Source organism: Ochotona princeps, chromosome 10 (genome assembly GCF_030435755.1).
Source record: "Ochotona princeps isolate mOchPri1 chromosome 10, mOchPri1.hap1, whole genome shotgun sequence".
In the NCBI taxonomy this organism is placed as follows: Eukaryota; Metazoa; Chordata; class Mammalia; order Lagomorpha; family Ochotonidae; genus Ochotona; species Ochotona princeps.
This window is the reverse complement of record NC_080841.1, coordinates 14,357,384-14,374,572: the sequence shown is the minus strand read 5'-3', so window position 1 is coordinate 14,374,572 and position 17,189 is coordinate 14,357,384. Positions and strand designations below refer to the sequence as shown.

Sequence of the window (17,189 nt, the reverse complement as noted above, 5' to 3'; positions counted from 1 at the left end):
TCCTTCTTTAGGCAAAAGCAAGGTTGATGGCCACAGCAGCCACATACCATTTCCTATCTCGTGGCAAGCCCCAAGGGCCCCACTTTGCCCTCGTGGGACCGGCTGGTCCTTTCCTCGCCTCCATTTCTGCACCCCCCAACTAAGAGGACACCAGCATTCTGCCAGCTCCTCACTAAGGATGAGGAGGGAGGGGAACTGCCTCAAAGTCCCCTACCACATCCTACCTCCCCCTTGGAGCCCTCCCCAACCCCCCAGCACCACTGGCTTCCTCTTCTATCCTCCACTCCACTTTGAATTTGAAATGGCAAGCCTCACCTGTCCCAGAAGAGGAGTGTGGGATGGCATTGCTCAGTCTAGTCCACAAGGTTGGCGGGGGTCGGGAGAGAGGGTGGGAGTCAACTGCAGGTCAAGCCCAGGATCCCTGAAGCTACATGGCTGTCTTGTGATATTGGTAGGAGTCAGCCACCTATGCAGGGACTTCGGGCCCTGGGGTTGGGTCAAGTGTGGTAACCATCGTGGTCCACTGGGTGGTGAGGTGGGACAGCGGCCTGGGCTTGGGGTCCCTCTAGCCCCAATCCGGAGGCTGGATCTCTCTGGTGCTGGTGCCCAAGGGCTGTCTGCTGCCCCAGGAGGATGGGACCCCCTCACAGCTGGAAGCTTTATTGTGAAGAGTCCGTGAGTGGAGACACCCTGATATTTAGCAGCCTCTGACGCACCTGAGACCTGTGTGATGCCAGGAAGACTGACAGTCCACGAGGGGAGGGGTCTGAGAAGCAGCCACATGCAATCAATGGGAGAGGAAGGGAGTTGGCCATGGGTTCCCGGACTCTGTCCCCTGTTTTCCCAACCCCACCCCCAGAGAGGAGTCAGCTAAGCCTGGTGTCCAAGAGAGGTCAGAGACGGCATTGAGTCAGCAGACACAGCCAGGGACAGCCGACTCAGATCCTGGTCACCTCCACCAGCAGTCATGCCAACCAAGGTCTTCCAAGCCACTGGGGAACCCCAGAAGCCAAGCCTCTGTCCCTCCAGGGGCCCCTTCCTGAGTCCCTGTTGCCTGCCACGCCCTCCATCCACAGCCACCTCTTGCTCCAAGATGATCTCTTTCCAAGGGTCCCTTTACCTACATAGGGAGCTCACATGCTGCCGGCAGGTGGGGAGGGGACTCAGGGACATATAAGTCCCCTAAGCAGACTGCGCCTTACTACCCTGCCCTGTCCCCTCCTCCTCCTCCTGCACCCAAGGGCTTCTCTGGAACCAGCAAGAAGGAGAAGGCCGGCTGCCCAGCCAGGAATAATTGAAAGCAGCAGATGAGAGGGGGACATGCCCCCCCCACCTCTCCTGCCCCACAGGGGCTGCCGAGAAATGAAAACTAATCAAATTACACCCGACGGCCTCCCGACCCGTGCACAGGAGTCGGCGGCCAGGGGCAGGCGGCTGGGGCGGGGTGGGGGCTGTGGGGGAGAGGGAAGGGGACGCACATGTAAGCCCCTGGAACCGTCTGGATGCGCAGCAACAGCTTAGCGGGGGCTCAGGTTTCGACGGCGTGGGCTATATTTATCTCTGGTCCCATGCCAGCCGGGAGGGTTTAAATGGCACCCAGCAGTTGGCGTGAGGGGCTGCAGGAGCCTGGGGGCCGGTGGCAGGAACCAGTCTCTTCCGACCCCATGGAGCTCTACGAGACATGCCCCTACTTCTACCAGGAGCCCCGCTTCTACGACGGGGAGAACTACCTGCCTGCCCACCTCCAGGGCTTTGAGCCACCAGGCTATGAGCGGACTGAGCTCAGCCTGAGTCCCGAAGCCCGGGGACCCCTGGAAGATAAGGGGCTGGGGACACCCGAGCACTGCCCTGGCCAGTGCCTGCCATGGGCGTGTAAGGTGTGTAAGAGGAAGTCAGTGTCAGTGGACCGGCGGCGGGCGGCCACGCTCAGGGAGAAACGCAGGCTCAAGAAGGTGAACGAGGCCTTCGAGGCCCTGAAGAGGAGCACCCTGCTCAACCCCAACCAGCGGCTGCCCAAGGTGGAGATCCTGCGCAGCGCCATCCAGTACATTGAGCGCCTGCAGGCGCTGCTCAGCTCACTCAACCAGGAGGAGCGCGACCTGCGCTACCGGGCCAGTGCTGGGCCCCAGCCTGGGGTAAGCGGCCAGCCTGGGATCCCATAGCTCTGGGGTTAGGGAGGGCTGAGACAGGTGTCAGGCAGGGCTTCTGGGGCTCCCATCTCATCTGGTCTGTCCAGTTGACTTCCTGTGCTCCCAGGAGGTGAGGTGGGGTCAACGTGGTGAGGGGAGGCTGGTGTAACTGCACTGGGTCATACTCCTCCCCCACCCTCACTCCCGGGGATGAGTAAGGACTGCTTCCGGAGCTGTAGGCAGAACCTAAAAGGGTCAGGCTAAGCAATTCAGAAAAGACAGCAGAGCCTCCCACTCCACCCTGTCCTACAGCAGGGGCAGCCAGAGCCTCAACCTTATCCTCAGGGCCGGAGACTGCTGCTAGTGAGTGTCTTGGGAGCTCAGCATCACCACTGTGGGTGGCAGCTGGGTTCCTTGTGCAGTCAGAGGCAGTTGGCATGGGAGGGCCAGCCTGTGGTCCACCTTCCCCCACCCCCCACCATCCCCACCAAAGCCCACATGGAGGGCGGGTGGCCATGCCCTGACCTTGGGCCCTTGCCCCATCATGCAGGTGCCCAGTGAATGCAGTTCCCACAGCGCCTCCTGCAGTCCAGAGTGGGGGAGTGCGCTGGAGTTCGGCTCCAATCCAGGAGGTAAGTGAGGCCTGACCTTGTCACCTGGGCTCCACCCTTCATCCCTTCCCCAGGCCAGGTCCCCCTCTCCTCCTCCTCCCTCCCCTGCTGCGAAGGCATTCCTCGCTCCAGCTCCTTTCTATGGCTTCTCCAGAGGCCTGCGGACAAGGACTCCCAACAGTGGGGTGGGAGGGTCCCCCACCTCGCTGGGGCCTGGTACTGACCTTCTCAGCAGAGAAGGTCCCTGCCCCCAGGGGTCTCTGGGAAGTGCTGAGTCAGTGTTGGGCCAGGCAGAGGGCAGCTCCAGTCCTCAGGGAGGAAACATCCAGGCTCCACCTCAGGGTAGCTGCTTCCAAGTCTCAACTAGACACATGCGCACTTGGGCGTGAACACACGCCCCCCCCCAGCACAACCCTTCCGGGCCTCAAGATCCCACCCCAGTAACACTGCCCTGCCTTCTCACAGATCATCTGCTGTCAGCTGACCCCACAGATGCCCACAACCTGCACTCCCTCACCTCCATTGTGGACAGCATCGCCGTGGAGGACGTGTCTGTGGCCTTCCCAGATGAAACCATGGCCAACTGAACCGGGCCTACTGGGCCGGGTGCCCGTGCCAGACACCAATGCTGCTTCTGCAGCAGGGGCCTCAGAAGCCAGGCCGTTCCGATGCCAGGCTGCCAGCCCTGGGCTTGCCACGGGCCAGACCTCCCCCCCCCACATCCCTGTCAGGTCCAGACACTGCCCAGCAAGGAAGGGGGGGTCCTCCTCTCACTGAGGCCTTTCTCCAGGGAGACCAAGCCTGGGACCAGAGTGCACCTTGGGTGTGCCCCGGCTCGGGGCCAACTTGGGAACCTCCTCCTCATTGCTACTAATTCCACCTCTCCACCCCACTCCTGAGAGCCAGTGCCGGTGTCCTGACCACCCCCTCCCTGTGCTGGCCTCTTTCCCTGATGCCAGGGGCTGGGCTGGGCCCGCCCTGGGCGGAGAGGAGAGCGGGGGAGGGACAGTCCTCTGTGGCCAGGTCCCCAGCCAGACTCCGGTAAGGAACATGGGGAGCCTTCCAGTAACTTCATGTTTTCTGTTGTGTTGTGTGTTGTTTGTAAAGCTGCCATCTGACCAAGGCCTCCCGGGCTCAGGAGAAGGGGGCAGGGCTCGCCAGTGATTTTGTTTGTGAATTAAGCAGCGTGTGGTTTTGCTGTTTTTTAATTTTTTTTTTTTTTTTGCTAACTTATTTGGGATTTTCTTTTTTAAAAAATGAAATAAAGACTGGTTGCTACAAAGGTGTCTACGGTAATGTTGGGGCTGCTGGGGCCCCCTGCTCTTTTGCCATGACAATAGCTGGGTGGTGCTGCTGCCTAGGATGGGTGGAGACCATTGTGGAGGGGACCTGCAGAGCCCTAGGCTGCAGCCTCATTCACAGCAGGTGCTTCTGCCTACCCTCCTCTGTGCAGCCCACAGCACCACTGGCTACACACTCCTGCACCCTGCACTGTCTGTGCCAGGGCCATGGACATGCCCAGAGGCGGTAACCTTATAAATCTGCCACTTTGCCTTACATGCCAAAGAACATACCACCTCACCACCTTCTGCCATTCCCCCAGTAGATTCTGGCCCCTGCCCATGGCATAGAACATGATAGAGACTGCGCTGGGGCAGAAGGGGCTGTTGAGAGGGAACAGAGGCAGAGGAGCTGGGGCCTTGGGCCTGGAGATGCCCCCTACTGGCTGCCTAAGGGAACCAAAATCACACGGGGATTAACCAGGAAATTAACAGGGGCCACCTTCTAAAAACTTCAGCATTAATCCCAACTGCTTTCAGCTGAGAGTATGTGGTTGATTGTGACTTCTAACTCTGAGTCATGACCAAAGGCTGGGGGTTCCACGGCTCTGCTCCATGGCAGGTGGTCACAGCAGGAGACAGCAAGGCTGCCTCCACACTAGGAGCTTGGAAGGTGCCACGGGCCAGCACCCAGGCTGGCTGCAAAGCCTCAGCTCCCAGGGCTACTTCCGCTCCCCATCACCCACTTCAGAACACCTAGCAACACATTCTCTCTCCCCACTCGGGTCCAGGGCCTCTGACACCTCCCGTGGGTACAGCCTTGCTGCCTCCTGCTGTGACCATCCCACGCCTTGCCCTCCTCCTTCCCAGGAGCCATGACTGGCCTAGGACACTCCGTTCCCGTGGAGGTGACGGGCACTGGGCTTGCATTTCAATCTGCTCTTGGGAAGCCAAGGTTCATGGCCACACTCTGGGAGCAACAAGCTGCCCTAAGTGAGGGCATCAGGGCCAACGCGCCCGGCATTGTCAGGCTCAGCCACTGTCTGCTGACCTGCTCACAATCTACAAATCCCAAGGGAGAGACAACTGCGGTGGCTATGGAATGCATGGGCGTGAACCTTGCTAAGCAGGAGCCCAGAAGCGCTTCTTATTGTAACAGGAAAAAAAAAAGAATTGTTGCTGAAGTCCTGGGGCTTCCTTCAGTGAACAACTTCTTCACCTTCACTGTGCAATTACAGATAAGGCTCCAGTTAATGAGTAATGAGCAGTGCTCTTTAGGGAAGTGAGCAGAAATCATTTTTTCAGAGGCAACACCTACAACACATTAAACTGGATTCATCAACTGGTGCCTGATAACCGGCCTCAGGGAATCGGCTAGAATGAAAAGAATTCCTCAACACTGACACGCCAATTGCCAGTGTGAGCTGGAACCTGCCAGTGTTTTGATCATTTGTGGTGGCAAAAGGCCTAAAGCACAGGTCAACAAACAGCCCCAGGTAGCAGCTGAAGGCTCCAACCCACACCTTGGCAGGCTGGACAATCCTTGCTAGGGTTTCAGGTGTAGCAGGTGGCTGAGCCATGGGAGAGGGAGGCAGAGGGACACACAAGTGGAGAGGAGAGGAACCCCTCAACCCAGGGGTGTCTCACAGACAGATGCCATTCCCAACCTGCCTCATGCCTGGGACTTCGTTACACTGCTGCTGTCTGGGCTTCACACTGGAGCAGAGGAGCCTGGCAGACTCCCACATGATGCCCCCAGCCGGGGCAGGTATGCCCTTCTGTGACTCTGTTCTCCCACAGGCATGGCTCTCTTACTCTGCCGGGATCATCACCAGAGGGGACAAAAGGAAGGGTTTTACGGAAGAATCCTGGATTCCCAGTGTTTTCCACAAATGTCAACAACAATGTGACCCTGGGGTCTCGTCTCCAGCTTGGCACGTCCAGATTCCCATTGCCAGTGGACAGCAGTACAAGGAAGGTGATCCCTCTAGACCGCATCCCCACAGCCAGCGGGCCCCAAGGCTCCGGTGCCACCCTTGATGGTGGCTAGCTGCCAGGCCAGAGCCTTGCCTGTTTGCCTCTCCCAGCCTGTGTTCCTTCTGTCGTCCATACCCATGGGCCCTGCCATCCCTGTTCCACTAGTATTCGGGCCATGATTGTCCTCTGAATGTACACAGGGACACACAGTGCACTGAGCTGCCCAGATGGGGATTCTTTTAGGTGAGCAAAGAACCACAGTGCAGTGAAGATGCCCAGCCACGGGGGACCCCAGGAATAGACCAAACAAAGGGAGCAAGGGCGGCTTGCGAAGGTAGGCTAAGGTGGTGAAGAACGCTGGGCAATGGTCAAAACTGTGGCGGAGAACAAGGCCCCTTCCCCGAGCTATGCCATTTTGCCTTATGATTTGCTGCTCCAGGAAGTGGTGGGATTACACAAGGGTTGAACAAAGTGTCCAGCCTGGGCTATGCCTTGAATGTGTAGACTTCAGAAGCGACGCCTCCAGTGACCGGCCAGGCCCTCGCAGACAGGGTCGGTGCCATGGGGTAGCATGAGAAGGAAGCCTGCTGGTCCTTTTTCTCCCTTTTGCCCCAGCCAGAGGGCATAGGCCTTCACCAGACAGCAGGCCTGTTGCACTCCTCAGTCTTTATAAGCAAGAGAAAAGTCTCTACTGCTTGTTAGCAACCCTGCCTAAGGTGTTTTGTGCAGCAGCAAGACAGCTCAGCCTCCATGCCTATCCCCCAGAAACACTCAGTAACTCGTCTTCGTTCTCAGATAACCCTCCGAGATGAGTCTGCTGCATTGATACACCGAAGCATGGCTACCTACTGGGAACACAGGGCACAATGGGACTGGCCTAAGGGAGCATCCTAGCAGTCCATCACGTGGCAACAAGGAGAGCATGACCACTGCTGGGTAGCAAGCATGGCATGCCTAGGGGCTCAGGGATTGGGTACCCTCTCATTCTGCCAGCAGCTGGAAGCCGCAGGGCGGCTGGCTTCAATGCTTCTGAATTAGGCCAACTGGACACAGGGGAGAAGATAAGGCCCCAGCGCCTAGGGCATCCTAAGGAACGATGCTGGCGCCTCCCTCAAGGTGGTGTGAGCTGCTGAAAGTGCGGACAGCGGAGCAATGTGGGCAGAGGCATGAAGTGTGCTAGCTCTGGGGCAGCGTGGCAGAGGGAAAAGAGCCAAGTGACCAGACCCACAGCAAGGCTGTCCCCTGTCACCTCGTCCTCTACACCCCAGCACAAGCAAGCACACATGCAGTGTGTGAACTGGGCTTCCTAAAATTCCGATATTTCCTTCCCAGAGAATAGCAGCAATTCACACTGGAAAAGCAGCTGGTATATGGGAGTAGGGGAGAAAAAAAAAACAAATCGTCTGTACACAGTTTTAAAACCAAGCTTTGTTTATTGGTAGGTACACACCCCGGCTCACCCCCACGTCCATTCCTGACGCACAGAGCTGATACAGTACTGAGAAGGAACCTGACAGGACAAGGGAAGTTGGTGGGTGGGGATTGGGGTCCAGGCAACTCTCCAGAGAAATGCTTCACTGGGCTACGAGGCAAGGGGCGTGCGAGACACCAGCCCTCCACCTGTGGGTGCACCCATTTCCTTTCTGTCACCTCCCAGCAGTCTTTCCCAAGGGACCTTGAACAGAGCCGGCTGCCCCAAGCTGGTGACAGGCTGAGCTGCAGGGAGCACAGGCTGTGGCTGCGTGTCGGCAGGGGTCAGCTGGCGGCTAGCGATCCCCCTCTGCTGCTCTTAGGGACCTGAGGATTCACCATCACCTGATACCCTCTGCCTGCTAATTCACTCTTAGCAGCTTCCCCCTTCTCCCTGCCTTGCAGTCTGATGGACAGCCAGGGCAGGGCACACTAGGGAAGGGCAAGGGCAGGTGGCTGTCTGGCCCAAGCCAAAGGAAAAGGCACGAAGTCAACCTGTTCCCAGCAGAGACATGGCAGAGGTCTGGGTGCTCTGGCAAGGCCTCGGGCTCTGTGGTTCCACCCGCACATGGTGCTCCATCTTTTCTGCCAGCCCAGCCCCTACTCAGAGCACAGCCAGATGTTCCCGCCCCTTTCCAAGAGAGGGGCTGGGAGGTCCTCCTTCACTTTGAGGAAGCCTGGGTCCCACCACCCTGCCTTGAACCTGGATCTCAAACATGTCTGGCACCCACGAAGGATGACGAGTGGATGATACAAGGGAGCTAAGGCGCAGCAGCAGCCCTGCTCAGCCAGAACACACTGCATCCCTCATGTTCCTGGTTCCCATCCCCTGTGCTGCCTGGGAAAGCCACAAAGACAGTGGAAGTTGGGCAAAGCCCAGCCATTTCTGGACACACCAACAGCTCCAGCTGTGTTGCAACAAGCAAGAGAGTGACTGCTCTCCCCAACTTAAGGTTTTCTGGGCCTGGGACACTGAAGGGGGGCGCAGGAAGGCAGCATCAAATTGTCTTTCTTCAAAATCTGATTTCAGGGTCAGTGTACACTCACCACTCACCAGGCTCACCCCTAAGGGCTGGGATTACTACAGAAATGAGAAGGGAGAGAACCAGCAAGCCCTGTAGGCAGGATCTATACCCTACCTCTCCAGGAGCCCCGACTACAGCCAGGACAGGTGTCCCTGCCACTGCCCCTTGGGCCACTGTTCTCCCTCTGCCTGGCCTGCCTACCCACCAAGAGGCAGCCAGCGGGCTGAGTTTCCCCATCCCCACTTTCAGCCCAAGGCTCAGGAAGCCAATCTTCTCTGACTCATCCCAAACCCACATTCCAGATTCTGCTGCAGCCTGCGCCCAGGCCTCTGGCTTTCCCCTCCCAGTCCCAGGCAGGTCCTGGTGGTGAGGGGTGTTGAGAGGTAAAGATGACGGTGCCTAAAACAGGGTTCTGATGCACAGCCCAAGGACCCAGGAACCCCAAGGCCAAAAGGTCTTGCAGATCCAGCTGGGTCCAGAATATGGGTGTGGGCCATCCTTCATTCCCTGTCCCCAGGGACACCCAGGGCCCACCTCATCCCCCAGACACTCACAAAGGTCATGAGGGGAAAAAAAAGGGTGACGGATGCCAAGGGTGTGGAAAGTATATTCTGAGATCCCAGAACACCATGGACCAAACTGGGAGCCGTGGAGGTCAGGGCACGAGCAGGAAGGATGAGGACGGCCCACCCGGTCCATGACACGCAGAAGAAGCAGGCCGCTAGTCCCGGAAGGCGGAGAGCATGTGTCCATAAAGATAGTGGGAGTGAGCTGAGAGAGAAAGAGAGAGCGGCGCTATGCTCAGTCGGAGCAGTGGCTCTGCAGCCACCTTCCAAGCGTACAGCGTACAGTGGGGCCAGCCCAAGCGGGAAGCAGGAAGAGGCAAGCCGGAGAGGGCGGGTGAGCGAGCGAGCCGCAGCCTAAGGGCGGGCGCGCCGCGTGGGGCCTGGCCCACTTACCCCGAGCCACGGGAACACCCCCGTCAGACCCGGGGCAGGAGGCTGGGGGGTCAGCAGGAGTAGGTCCGTACGGTGGAGGTCTCCAGTCTCTGCGCCCCCGCGGTCCCGGCTGGCAGGAGTCGCGGCAGCGGGAGAACAGAGCGGCGGGTTAGTGCGCACACCTGGAGTGCAGCGTCAGCCGGGAGCTAGGGGCCGCCAGCCCCTCTGCACCTGCCGGCCCTACGGCCAGTCCGGGCGCACGTGCGCACACGTGCACGCCTCAAACCGGCCGGCCACTCACCTTCCGGCATGATCTTCTTTGGTGGCGTCGGTGGGGGCTGCAAGGGCCCCAGCGTGGACACGCGGAAACCCGCTGGGAGGGTCTCGGCGCTGAGTATGCCGCCGTGGTGGTCCCGCGGCCGGAAGCGTTTCCTCCAGGAGGGTGCGCGGCGGAACACTTTGTCGTCCCCCTGTACCACAAGGCACACGCAGTGAGGCCGGGGTGGCGCTTTCTGGGGACCCCACTCTCAACCTTTTGGAGAGGCAGGGTGAAGGCACACCTCAGCTTTTCCCAGCGCTGAAGGATGGGTCTGCAGAGGATGCCTCGTAGAGGCCCTGGCTGTCCCCACTGAGCGGCTCCGGCGAGGGGGGTGCGGGCCTTCGTGTTAGAGCCGACCCTGTGCGGCACCTCTTCCTCTCCAACATTCTGCCACCGGCCTGGGTGCCCCGCACCCCTCCCCTGGGACCATTCAAGGTCCCCCCTCTCCTGTGACCTCACGCTCTAGGAGAACACCGTGGCAAGGTCAGGACGCTTGCCCCCCCCCCCCCCCCCCGGCTCTGGCATTTTACTGCAGCAAGTTCGAGGCCTCCCTGAACAACAGACTCCATCTGAACAATGGAAACAGCACATCTAGCCACCCTGCTGCTCAGCCAACTATCCACTGGAGTCAGACGCCAGAGCCCTGTGATGCCACAGGTCGGGTACATGATCACTGAGGATCTGGAACAGCTCCACCACCTGCCCCCTCAGCCCAGCCTCGTAAGGAACCATCTGTGGGACTGGTACCATGGTAGGTCAAGCCGCTGCCTGTGAGCCTGGCATCCTACATGGGCACCAGTTAGAGTACTGGTTCCTCCACTCTTGATCCAGCTCCCTGCCTAGGAAAGCTGTGGAGATGGCCCAAGTATTTGAGACCTTGCATCCACTCAGGAGACCCATAAAAAGCTCCTGGCTTCTGCCTGGACCACCGTGGCCATTTGGGGAGTGAACCAGTAAATGGAAACTCACTCTTTCTTTATCCATCTTTGTAATTTTACCTTTCAAGTAAATAAAATGAATCTTAAAAAGAGGAACCATCTCTGCCAGAGGATACCCCAGCACAGGCCCTCCCTACACCCACCTGCAGAGTCCACCTGGCACTGCTTCAGGGCCAGGGCCAGTTCTCCTCCACCTGCAAGTTCTCACAGCTGTGGGGCACCTGTTCTCACCTGAACCCACCAAGCTGTACCCCTTCAGATCGGCTGCTAGGGCCTCATGTAGGCCAAATGCTTCCCCTACCTCTCCCGTTCTCCCTTAACCTCCCCCACATTCAGTGCCCTGTGGGGGTGGAAGCCATGATCTTCCTTGTTCCAACCAATCCCTGCCCTGCCCGGAGTGACCCTGGGGGCACTCCAGCCTTGGCTCCTGTTTGCTTCTCAGCCCTTTCTCATCACATGGTCCTCACAGGTGCCTTTCCCCACCCTTTCTCACCTTCACCTTCAGCTGCCTCTGCCAGGCCTCACTTCTGTACTGCTTCTCACCCCATCAGAGCCCCACTTCTCTGCTCCCCTCCCCTTCTCGTCCCTTGCACCTGGGGCTGCTCACCAACTCTCCCATTCACCCCAGGACCCAGCTGTTGTGGGCTGAGGAGCTGATTTTCATTGCTTTAGCTGAGCACTCAGGAATCAGGCCTAAGGCAGTAGCACCTGGCCTTTGCAGACTCATTGACGTCCTATTGTCCTGTTAATGGACTTGGGGGGAAGAGGAGATAATATGTAATAAGGAGGCTTTGGAGCAGACAGCTCCCAGCACTTCTACCACCACCATGGTCTCCGTGTGCTTTTCACTTGGACATTCGCCGTGCCTACTATGCCAGCTCATAGGAAGAATTCTAATCTGTCCAGGCATTTTCGTTATTGTGAGACTGGCTTTTTACACAATGTGAACTTAGAGGTTAATGTCAATGATAATGTCTTACAAAAGGGCCTTCTATTATTCCTACTGTTTTGGGTGTCCCCATTGACCTTATGCTAATCAAGGGACCTGTGTTTAGGTTTCATCCTTTCCTTAATCTTTAGGTTCTCCTTTTCTTTGTAATACAAGATTAGGTTGTAGGATAAGAATTGTAGCAGGAATTCCTATTGTTTTTGGATAAAGCAGATGGCATGGTTGTCCTTAGAAACACCCACTTGACCATGACGTGGAAAGTCTGAGCCAGAGTTTAACTGATTCTGTATAAATAAAGCAGACGGCTTTATTGCCGTGTCCACTATCATCATGGAATCCTAGTGGTCCGTCTCTTTCTTTCTTCGCCTCGTCCACGCACCCTTCCCGAGTTCCGAAACCCAGGCTGGAGCTGGACTCCGGCAAGTGGCGCCCAACGTGAGTGACTCGACGAAGGTAGGTCTTTTCTTTCTCTTTGCGGCGTGGACAGGACTTCACCCAGGGCACTGCAGACCCCCTGACAGAAGGTCAGGTTAGGAGGGGTGAATAGTCAGAACTTATATTGAGAATTCGTGTACCCTCTGTGCTGTAAAAATGGGCCAGAGTGATTCTAGTGAAAGAAGTTTATATGCTGATATTATTAAACATACCTTACATAGGAAGAGCATTGTCATATAGCAACAGCTTCTTTAATCATAGATTTTGAAAACGTCCTTACAGGCCAATGGGAAGGACATGGTCTCCTCGTAACTTTTGGAGGAGGGAATGCTTTCTTTTTCCACAGAGCTTGGACTTGCTGACTAGGGCTCTAGATCTTATCCAATTTACATTTCCACCCCCCTGCCATTTCACAGCAAGCATCTTCTACAGAAGTTCCTCTTCCTGCCCAGCAACTTCAGGGTTAAATTCTCTTCTCTTCAGCAGGTATTTTGTTTTAATTCCTTTGTCAAGCATTCCTCCATCCTTTTTTAGCCAAGAGCAGAGTGATGGGAGATAAACTAAACTGGGTCCCCAGAAGAACACCTAGCCTCTTGTACTTCATAAACAATGTTTTTTCATAATTAACATCTCTTTTCTAACTATTAAACTTTTATATTGAATTTTTGAATCTTAGGAATATAACTCTTAAGGTATTGTTTAAGGCGTTGCTTTGAAAGTGTAACATTTACACCAAATATAAACTGTAACTGAATATAAAAGTAACATTTAATTCACTGTTAAATTTTTTCCAGGTATGGGATGTACCCGTGCTTTTATCTGCTAGTTTTTAATTTAGATCTATAGTCTTTAAAATACTGTTTGCAGCATTTTCTAAAATATTCATCATTGATTCATGGAATTAAAATCTGATCCTGTCATAACAACAAAGTTTTAAAACCAAATATTATAACATCTTAATTGTTTTATATAATTAATGATTAAATTTTTCTAGTTAGCTCCAGTGAACTCCAGATCTAACCTTGCTGAAGCGTCTCAGAATATGATAAGATTCTATATTGAAGTAATCTTTATATTTTCTGCCTTTCAGTATGCTCACATTGCTTAAGATTGATAAAAGTTATGTACTTATTTTATAGGTATTTAAAGAGATCACTTAATGCCAATAATTACATCTAATCTATATTGTGTTATATAAAGATTCTGTTTCAACTAGATGTTATAGATCTTGACATCCTTGATATGCATTTTAAAAATTCAAAAGTTTTATTTAATAGATGCAACTGAGTAAGCACTTGGATTGTATTAAAGATGCTGCCAGATGCCAAGTGGGGCAAAATTTTGTCATATCAATATACTACTATAAAACAATTTTTTTTTTACAGAAGTTAATTCAAATTTCTGTATTTCCAAGAGTTCCAGAACAGGTAATGCTTAACAACAAAAAACCCAGAAAAGGGTAAATGTTTATGGTTTTATAAATATGTCTAGGCTGTTGACTGCTTATCTCTTAGGCTAATTTAAATTGCTCGGATAACTAAAATCAAGGTCTTCAGTAATTACCAATTTTTTTTTCTCTCTCAGGGTTTCAGTTTAGACTGAATTATCATTGTTGACTTTTACTTAGTAATTTTCTAATGGGTACTGCTATCACCAAGCTTGGTTTATAAAGGCGCCTTAGTTAATCCTAAATTTATCTGACATGATCTCTTGTGCACTTTGTAACATTTTGAAGGCCTCAGTCAGAAGGTAGTAGCCATCCTGAGTTCTAGAGCCTGACTCGGTAGTCTGGGGAGGCCACCGTGATGATTAACACGGCCCCACTGCCAGCCCTGGCTTCCTGGCTCACAGGATTTGCACTGACCTCTACCTGTATACAGGTATCTCATCATCCAAATTTGCTTGTCTTGAGTACTCATCTGGGACTTGAAAGGACTGGATGCAACACAACTTCCTGAGTCAGGATATGAGAAGTCATGGCTCATTAGCTATTTAAAATTGAGTGAGTGTGGTGGCCACGTATGTCTGTCTTGCTGTACGTCTTTTTGTTAAAATTGTTTGAAATTTTACTCTTATAATCCTCTATAGTTTTCAAAAAAAAAAAAAAAAGAGGGAGAATGTATATATGTGCGTGTGTTTGTTTTATTGTTTGTCTTCAATGTTCCTTGAGATCAGATGAGAAATGGGTACATGATAGATCTTAGTTTTATGCCATTTTTCCTAGCTAGTTATTACAGAACAATTTTTAATTGCTGTTATACATTACTGCATTTGCTATTTGGGAAATACTATACTTTTAACTAACTCTTAAAGGTTTTGTAACAAAAATTATTTAAAGAACAGATATACTTGTCTGATATATGTTTCCTAAGCCATCTTGGTAAAATTTTTACTATAATCCATTTTCTATTCTATATTTGTAAACCATCTGAATAACCATGCAAACTTATTTTACTACAAACAATAGGGTAATTCTAACCAATTTATAATTTTAAATGTCTAAAGCTCTTAGATTATTATTGAAGCTACTTTATTGTGCTAAGCTAATATTGTTTTTTGGCTCACTTAATTTAAATCTCAGACTATCATTGAAAATGTTTTTTAGTCAGCCGTATGCTTTTGCTTAAGTTCACTTATGGCCAGGTTTCTCATGTTATACTCTCATTGCCTTTTTCAATGTGTTACTTGGGTATGTGCCTTCATTTTAAATTTATAGCAAACATTGGACCTTTGGGCAAATATTCTCTAAGGCTGTTTTTTGATGGTTTTCACCTGATATTGTTACTGAGCGTGATCTATATAATTATTTTTAATTATTTTAACTTTTCCTTCACTTCTCTTATACTTCCTCTCCAAAAACTCCAAAGGGCATCTCAGAATATACAGTTAGATCTCCAGAGTTTATGTAGGTGTGGCTAACTTATGGACCTGAAATCCCAAGGATTGCCTCTACAGCTCACTTTCCCAGAGGCCAAGAGGAAGAATAGCAAGCTAGGTACCAGGGTGCTATCTCTCCTTCTTGCCTCCCTGTGGCCATAACAACGGAAAGAGTTTCTCTAGCCTCCGTGCTACACTTCCTGGGATCGACAGACACTTCCACCCGGAACTGTTTTAAAGGCTGAGTCTGAAGATCAACACCTGCCATGAGGACACATTATGCATACATCTGCTGACTACCTTCTACCATGGAAGACATCTCTGCACAGAACTCAAGCCACTTCCAAAAGAACTGTTGATAAGTAACATTCCTCCCTTACAAGATGGAGCCTTAAGCTCCTTCCAGCTTCCCTGAGATGGTTCTGTATACACTGTAATTTGTACTAGTGCATTGTTAATTGTTACTTGATGCCTGATACTTTTGTTGTCTTGAGAAGGTCCTCATATGTAATGTTAGCTGTAAATTTGCCTGAACTATGGTATGATACTGCTACTGTTTTCATTTTGTATAAATTTAGGAATTGCACTAATTATTCTCCTTTTCGTATTGTTCTCCGGCCCAGTCATCCTCCGTGTTATGTTGAGGTCCGTGCAGTGGATGTGGGAGACACAAGGATGTGAGGACATTGTTCCAATGAGGCAGGGCCACAAGGAACTTCCCATTGAGGCAGGGCCCGGCAGATGTCTACAGTCACCTGGATGCAGCTCCACCTTCCTTTGCTTGGATACCAGAAGCAGAAGGGTTATGTTATGTGGAAGGACCCCTTGACTGTACAGGAGATGCCTCTGAAAGGAATGACACCAAGTTCCAGTGCCCCCTGACAGCAAGCTGGAATGGCAATTGCGATTCTGCTGTTATCCTGCAGCTGCCCTGAATCCCGCCTGTGCCTGTTGGGACTGAATAAGAATAAAAGAGACTTTGGCATAACGGCAACCATTATAGCCAGTAACAAGGTCGCAGAACAGACTGCCAGAGTTATGGGACAACAGGACTTTACTGATGAACATGAGCGGGTGGGCATGCTTATGCTGTGACTGTGGGTTGATTTGTTGGAAAAGAAATAGCAGATATTGTTAGATTTGGTCTAAGCCTCATGTACCCCATTGTATGCCTTTCTGTTGTATTGTATGCATTTCTGGTGTATCATCTGTGCAAGTGCAAAATGTTTTCCCAAGCCTGGGAACTGCTGTCTGCTCATTGCTACTGAGCTAAGTTACTCCTAAGTTCATGGCCTCTTGTCTCCCATTGTGCCTTTTATATATGTTTCACCTGTGAAGTGCTTTGTTTTCCCAAGCCCGGGAACTGGTGTTTGCTCATTGCTACTGAGTTGATGTCACTCCTAGCCTTGGAACAGGTTTGCCAGCCTCCCCAAGTATGGTTTGAGCAGCTGCAGCAGACAACGCATTGAATGGCAGCCAGTGACGGGTAAGATGGACACAGGCACGGACCGACCTAAGACAGGGACTCCGTCATGCTACGGAGATTCCCCATGACGGGTAAGGCGGTTAAACCTGAGAGTCCATAACCTAAGACAGGCGCATTCAAGTCTGCTTTAATACAGAAGGGGGAATATGTTGTGGGCTGAGGAGCTGATTTTCATTGCTTTAGCTGAGCACTCAGGAATCAGGCCTAAGGCAGTAGCACCTGGCCTTTGCAGATTCATTGGCGTCCTATTGTCCTGTTGATGGACTTGAGGGGAAGAGGAGATAATATGTAACAAGGAGGCTTAGGAGCAGGCCGCGCCCAGCAATTCTACCACCACCATGGTCTCTGTGTGTCAGTGCTTTTCACTTGGACATTCGCCGTGCCTACTATGCCAGCTCATAGGAAGAATTCTAATCTGTCCAGGCATTTTCGTTATTGTGAGACTGGCTTTTTACACAATGTGAACTTAGAGGTTAATGTCAATGATAATGTCTTACAAAAGGGCCTTCTATTATTCCTACTGTTTTGGGTGTCCCCATTGACCTTATGCTAATCAAGGGACCTGTGTTTAGGTTTCATCCTTTCCTTAATCTTTAGGTTCTCCTTTTCTTTGTAATACAAGATTAGGTTGTAGGATAAGAATTGTAGCAGGAATTCCTATTGTTTTTGGATAAAGCAGATGGCATGGTTGTCCTTAGAAACACCCACTTGACCATGACGTGGAAAGTCTGAGCCAGAGTTTAACTGATTCTGTA

The 17,189-nt window shown here is 52.4% G+C and overlaps 2 protein-coding genes across 3 annotated transcripts in view; one reads left to right on the top strand and one right to left on the bottom strand.

Annotated features, from left to right (window-relative positions):
* The first annotated feature begins 1,593 nt into the window (after positions 1–1,593).
* MYOG (myogenin) lies at positions 1,594–3,471 on the top strand. Its single transcript, XM_004578947.2, has 3 exons — positions 1,594–2,135; positions 2,680–2,761; positions 3,206–3,471. Exons 1-3 carry the CDS (start codon positions 1,665–1,667, stop codon positions 3,325–3,327), a joined length of 675 nt encoding a protein of 224 aa, XP_004579004.1. The 5' UTR covers positions 1,594–1,664; the 3' UTR covers positions 3,328–3,471.
* Positions 3,472–9,024: 5,553 nt separating this feature from the next.
* PPFIA4 (PTPRF interacting protein alpha 4) overlaps positions 9,025–17,189 on the bottom strand; it is a 49,049-nt gene continuing 40,884 nt past the window's right edge. The window contains exons 28-30 of one of the 2 annotated variants that reach the window (XM_058669027.1): positions 9,732–9,900; positions 9,452–9,560; positions 9,025–9,263 (exon numbers count right to left, since the gene is read on the bottom strand). In XM_058669027.1, the coding sequence (XP_058525010.1) occupies positions 9,502–9,560; positions 9,732–9,900 (228 nt within the window). In that variant the 3' untranslated portion in view covers positions 9,025–9,263; positions 9,452–9,501. The remainder of the gene's footprint in view (positions 9,264–9,451; positions 9,561–9,731; positions 9,901–17,189) is intronic. The other variant, XM_012930073.2, reaches the window with a different exon arrangement.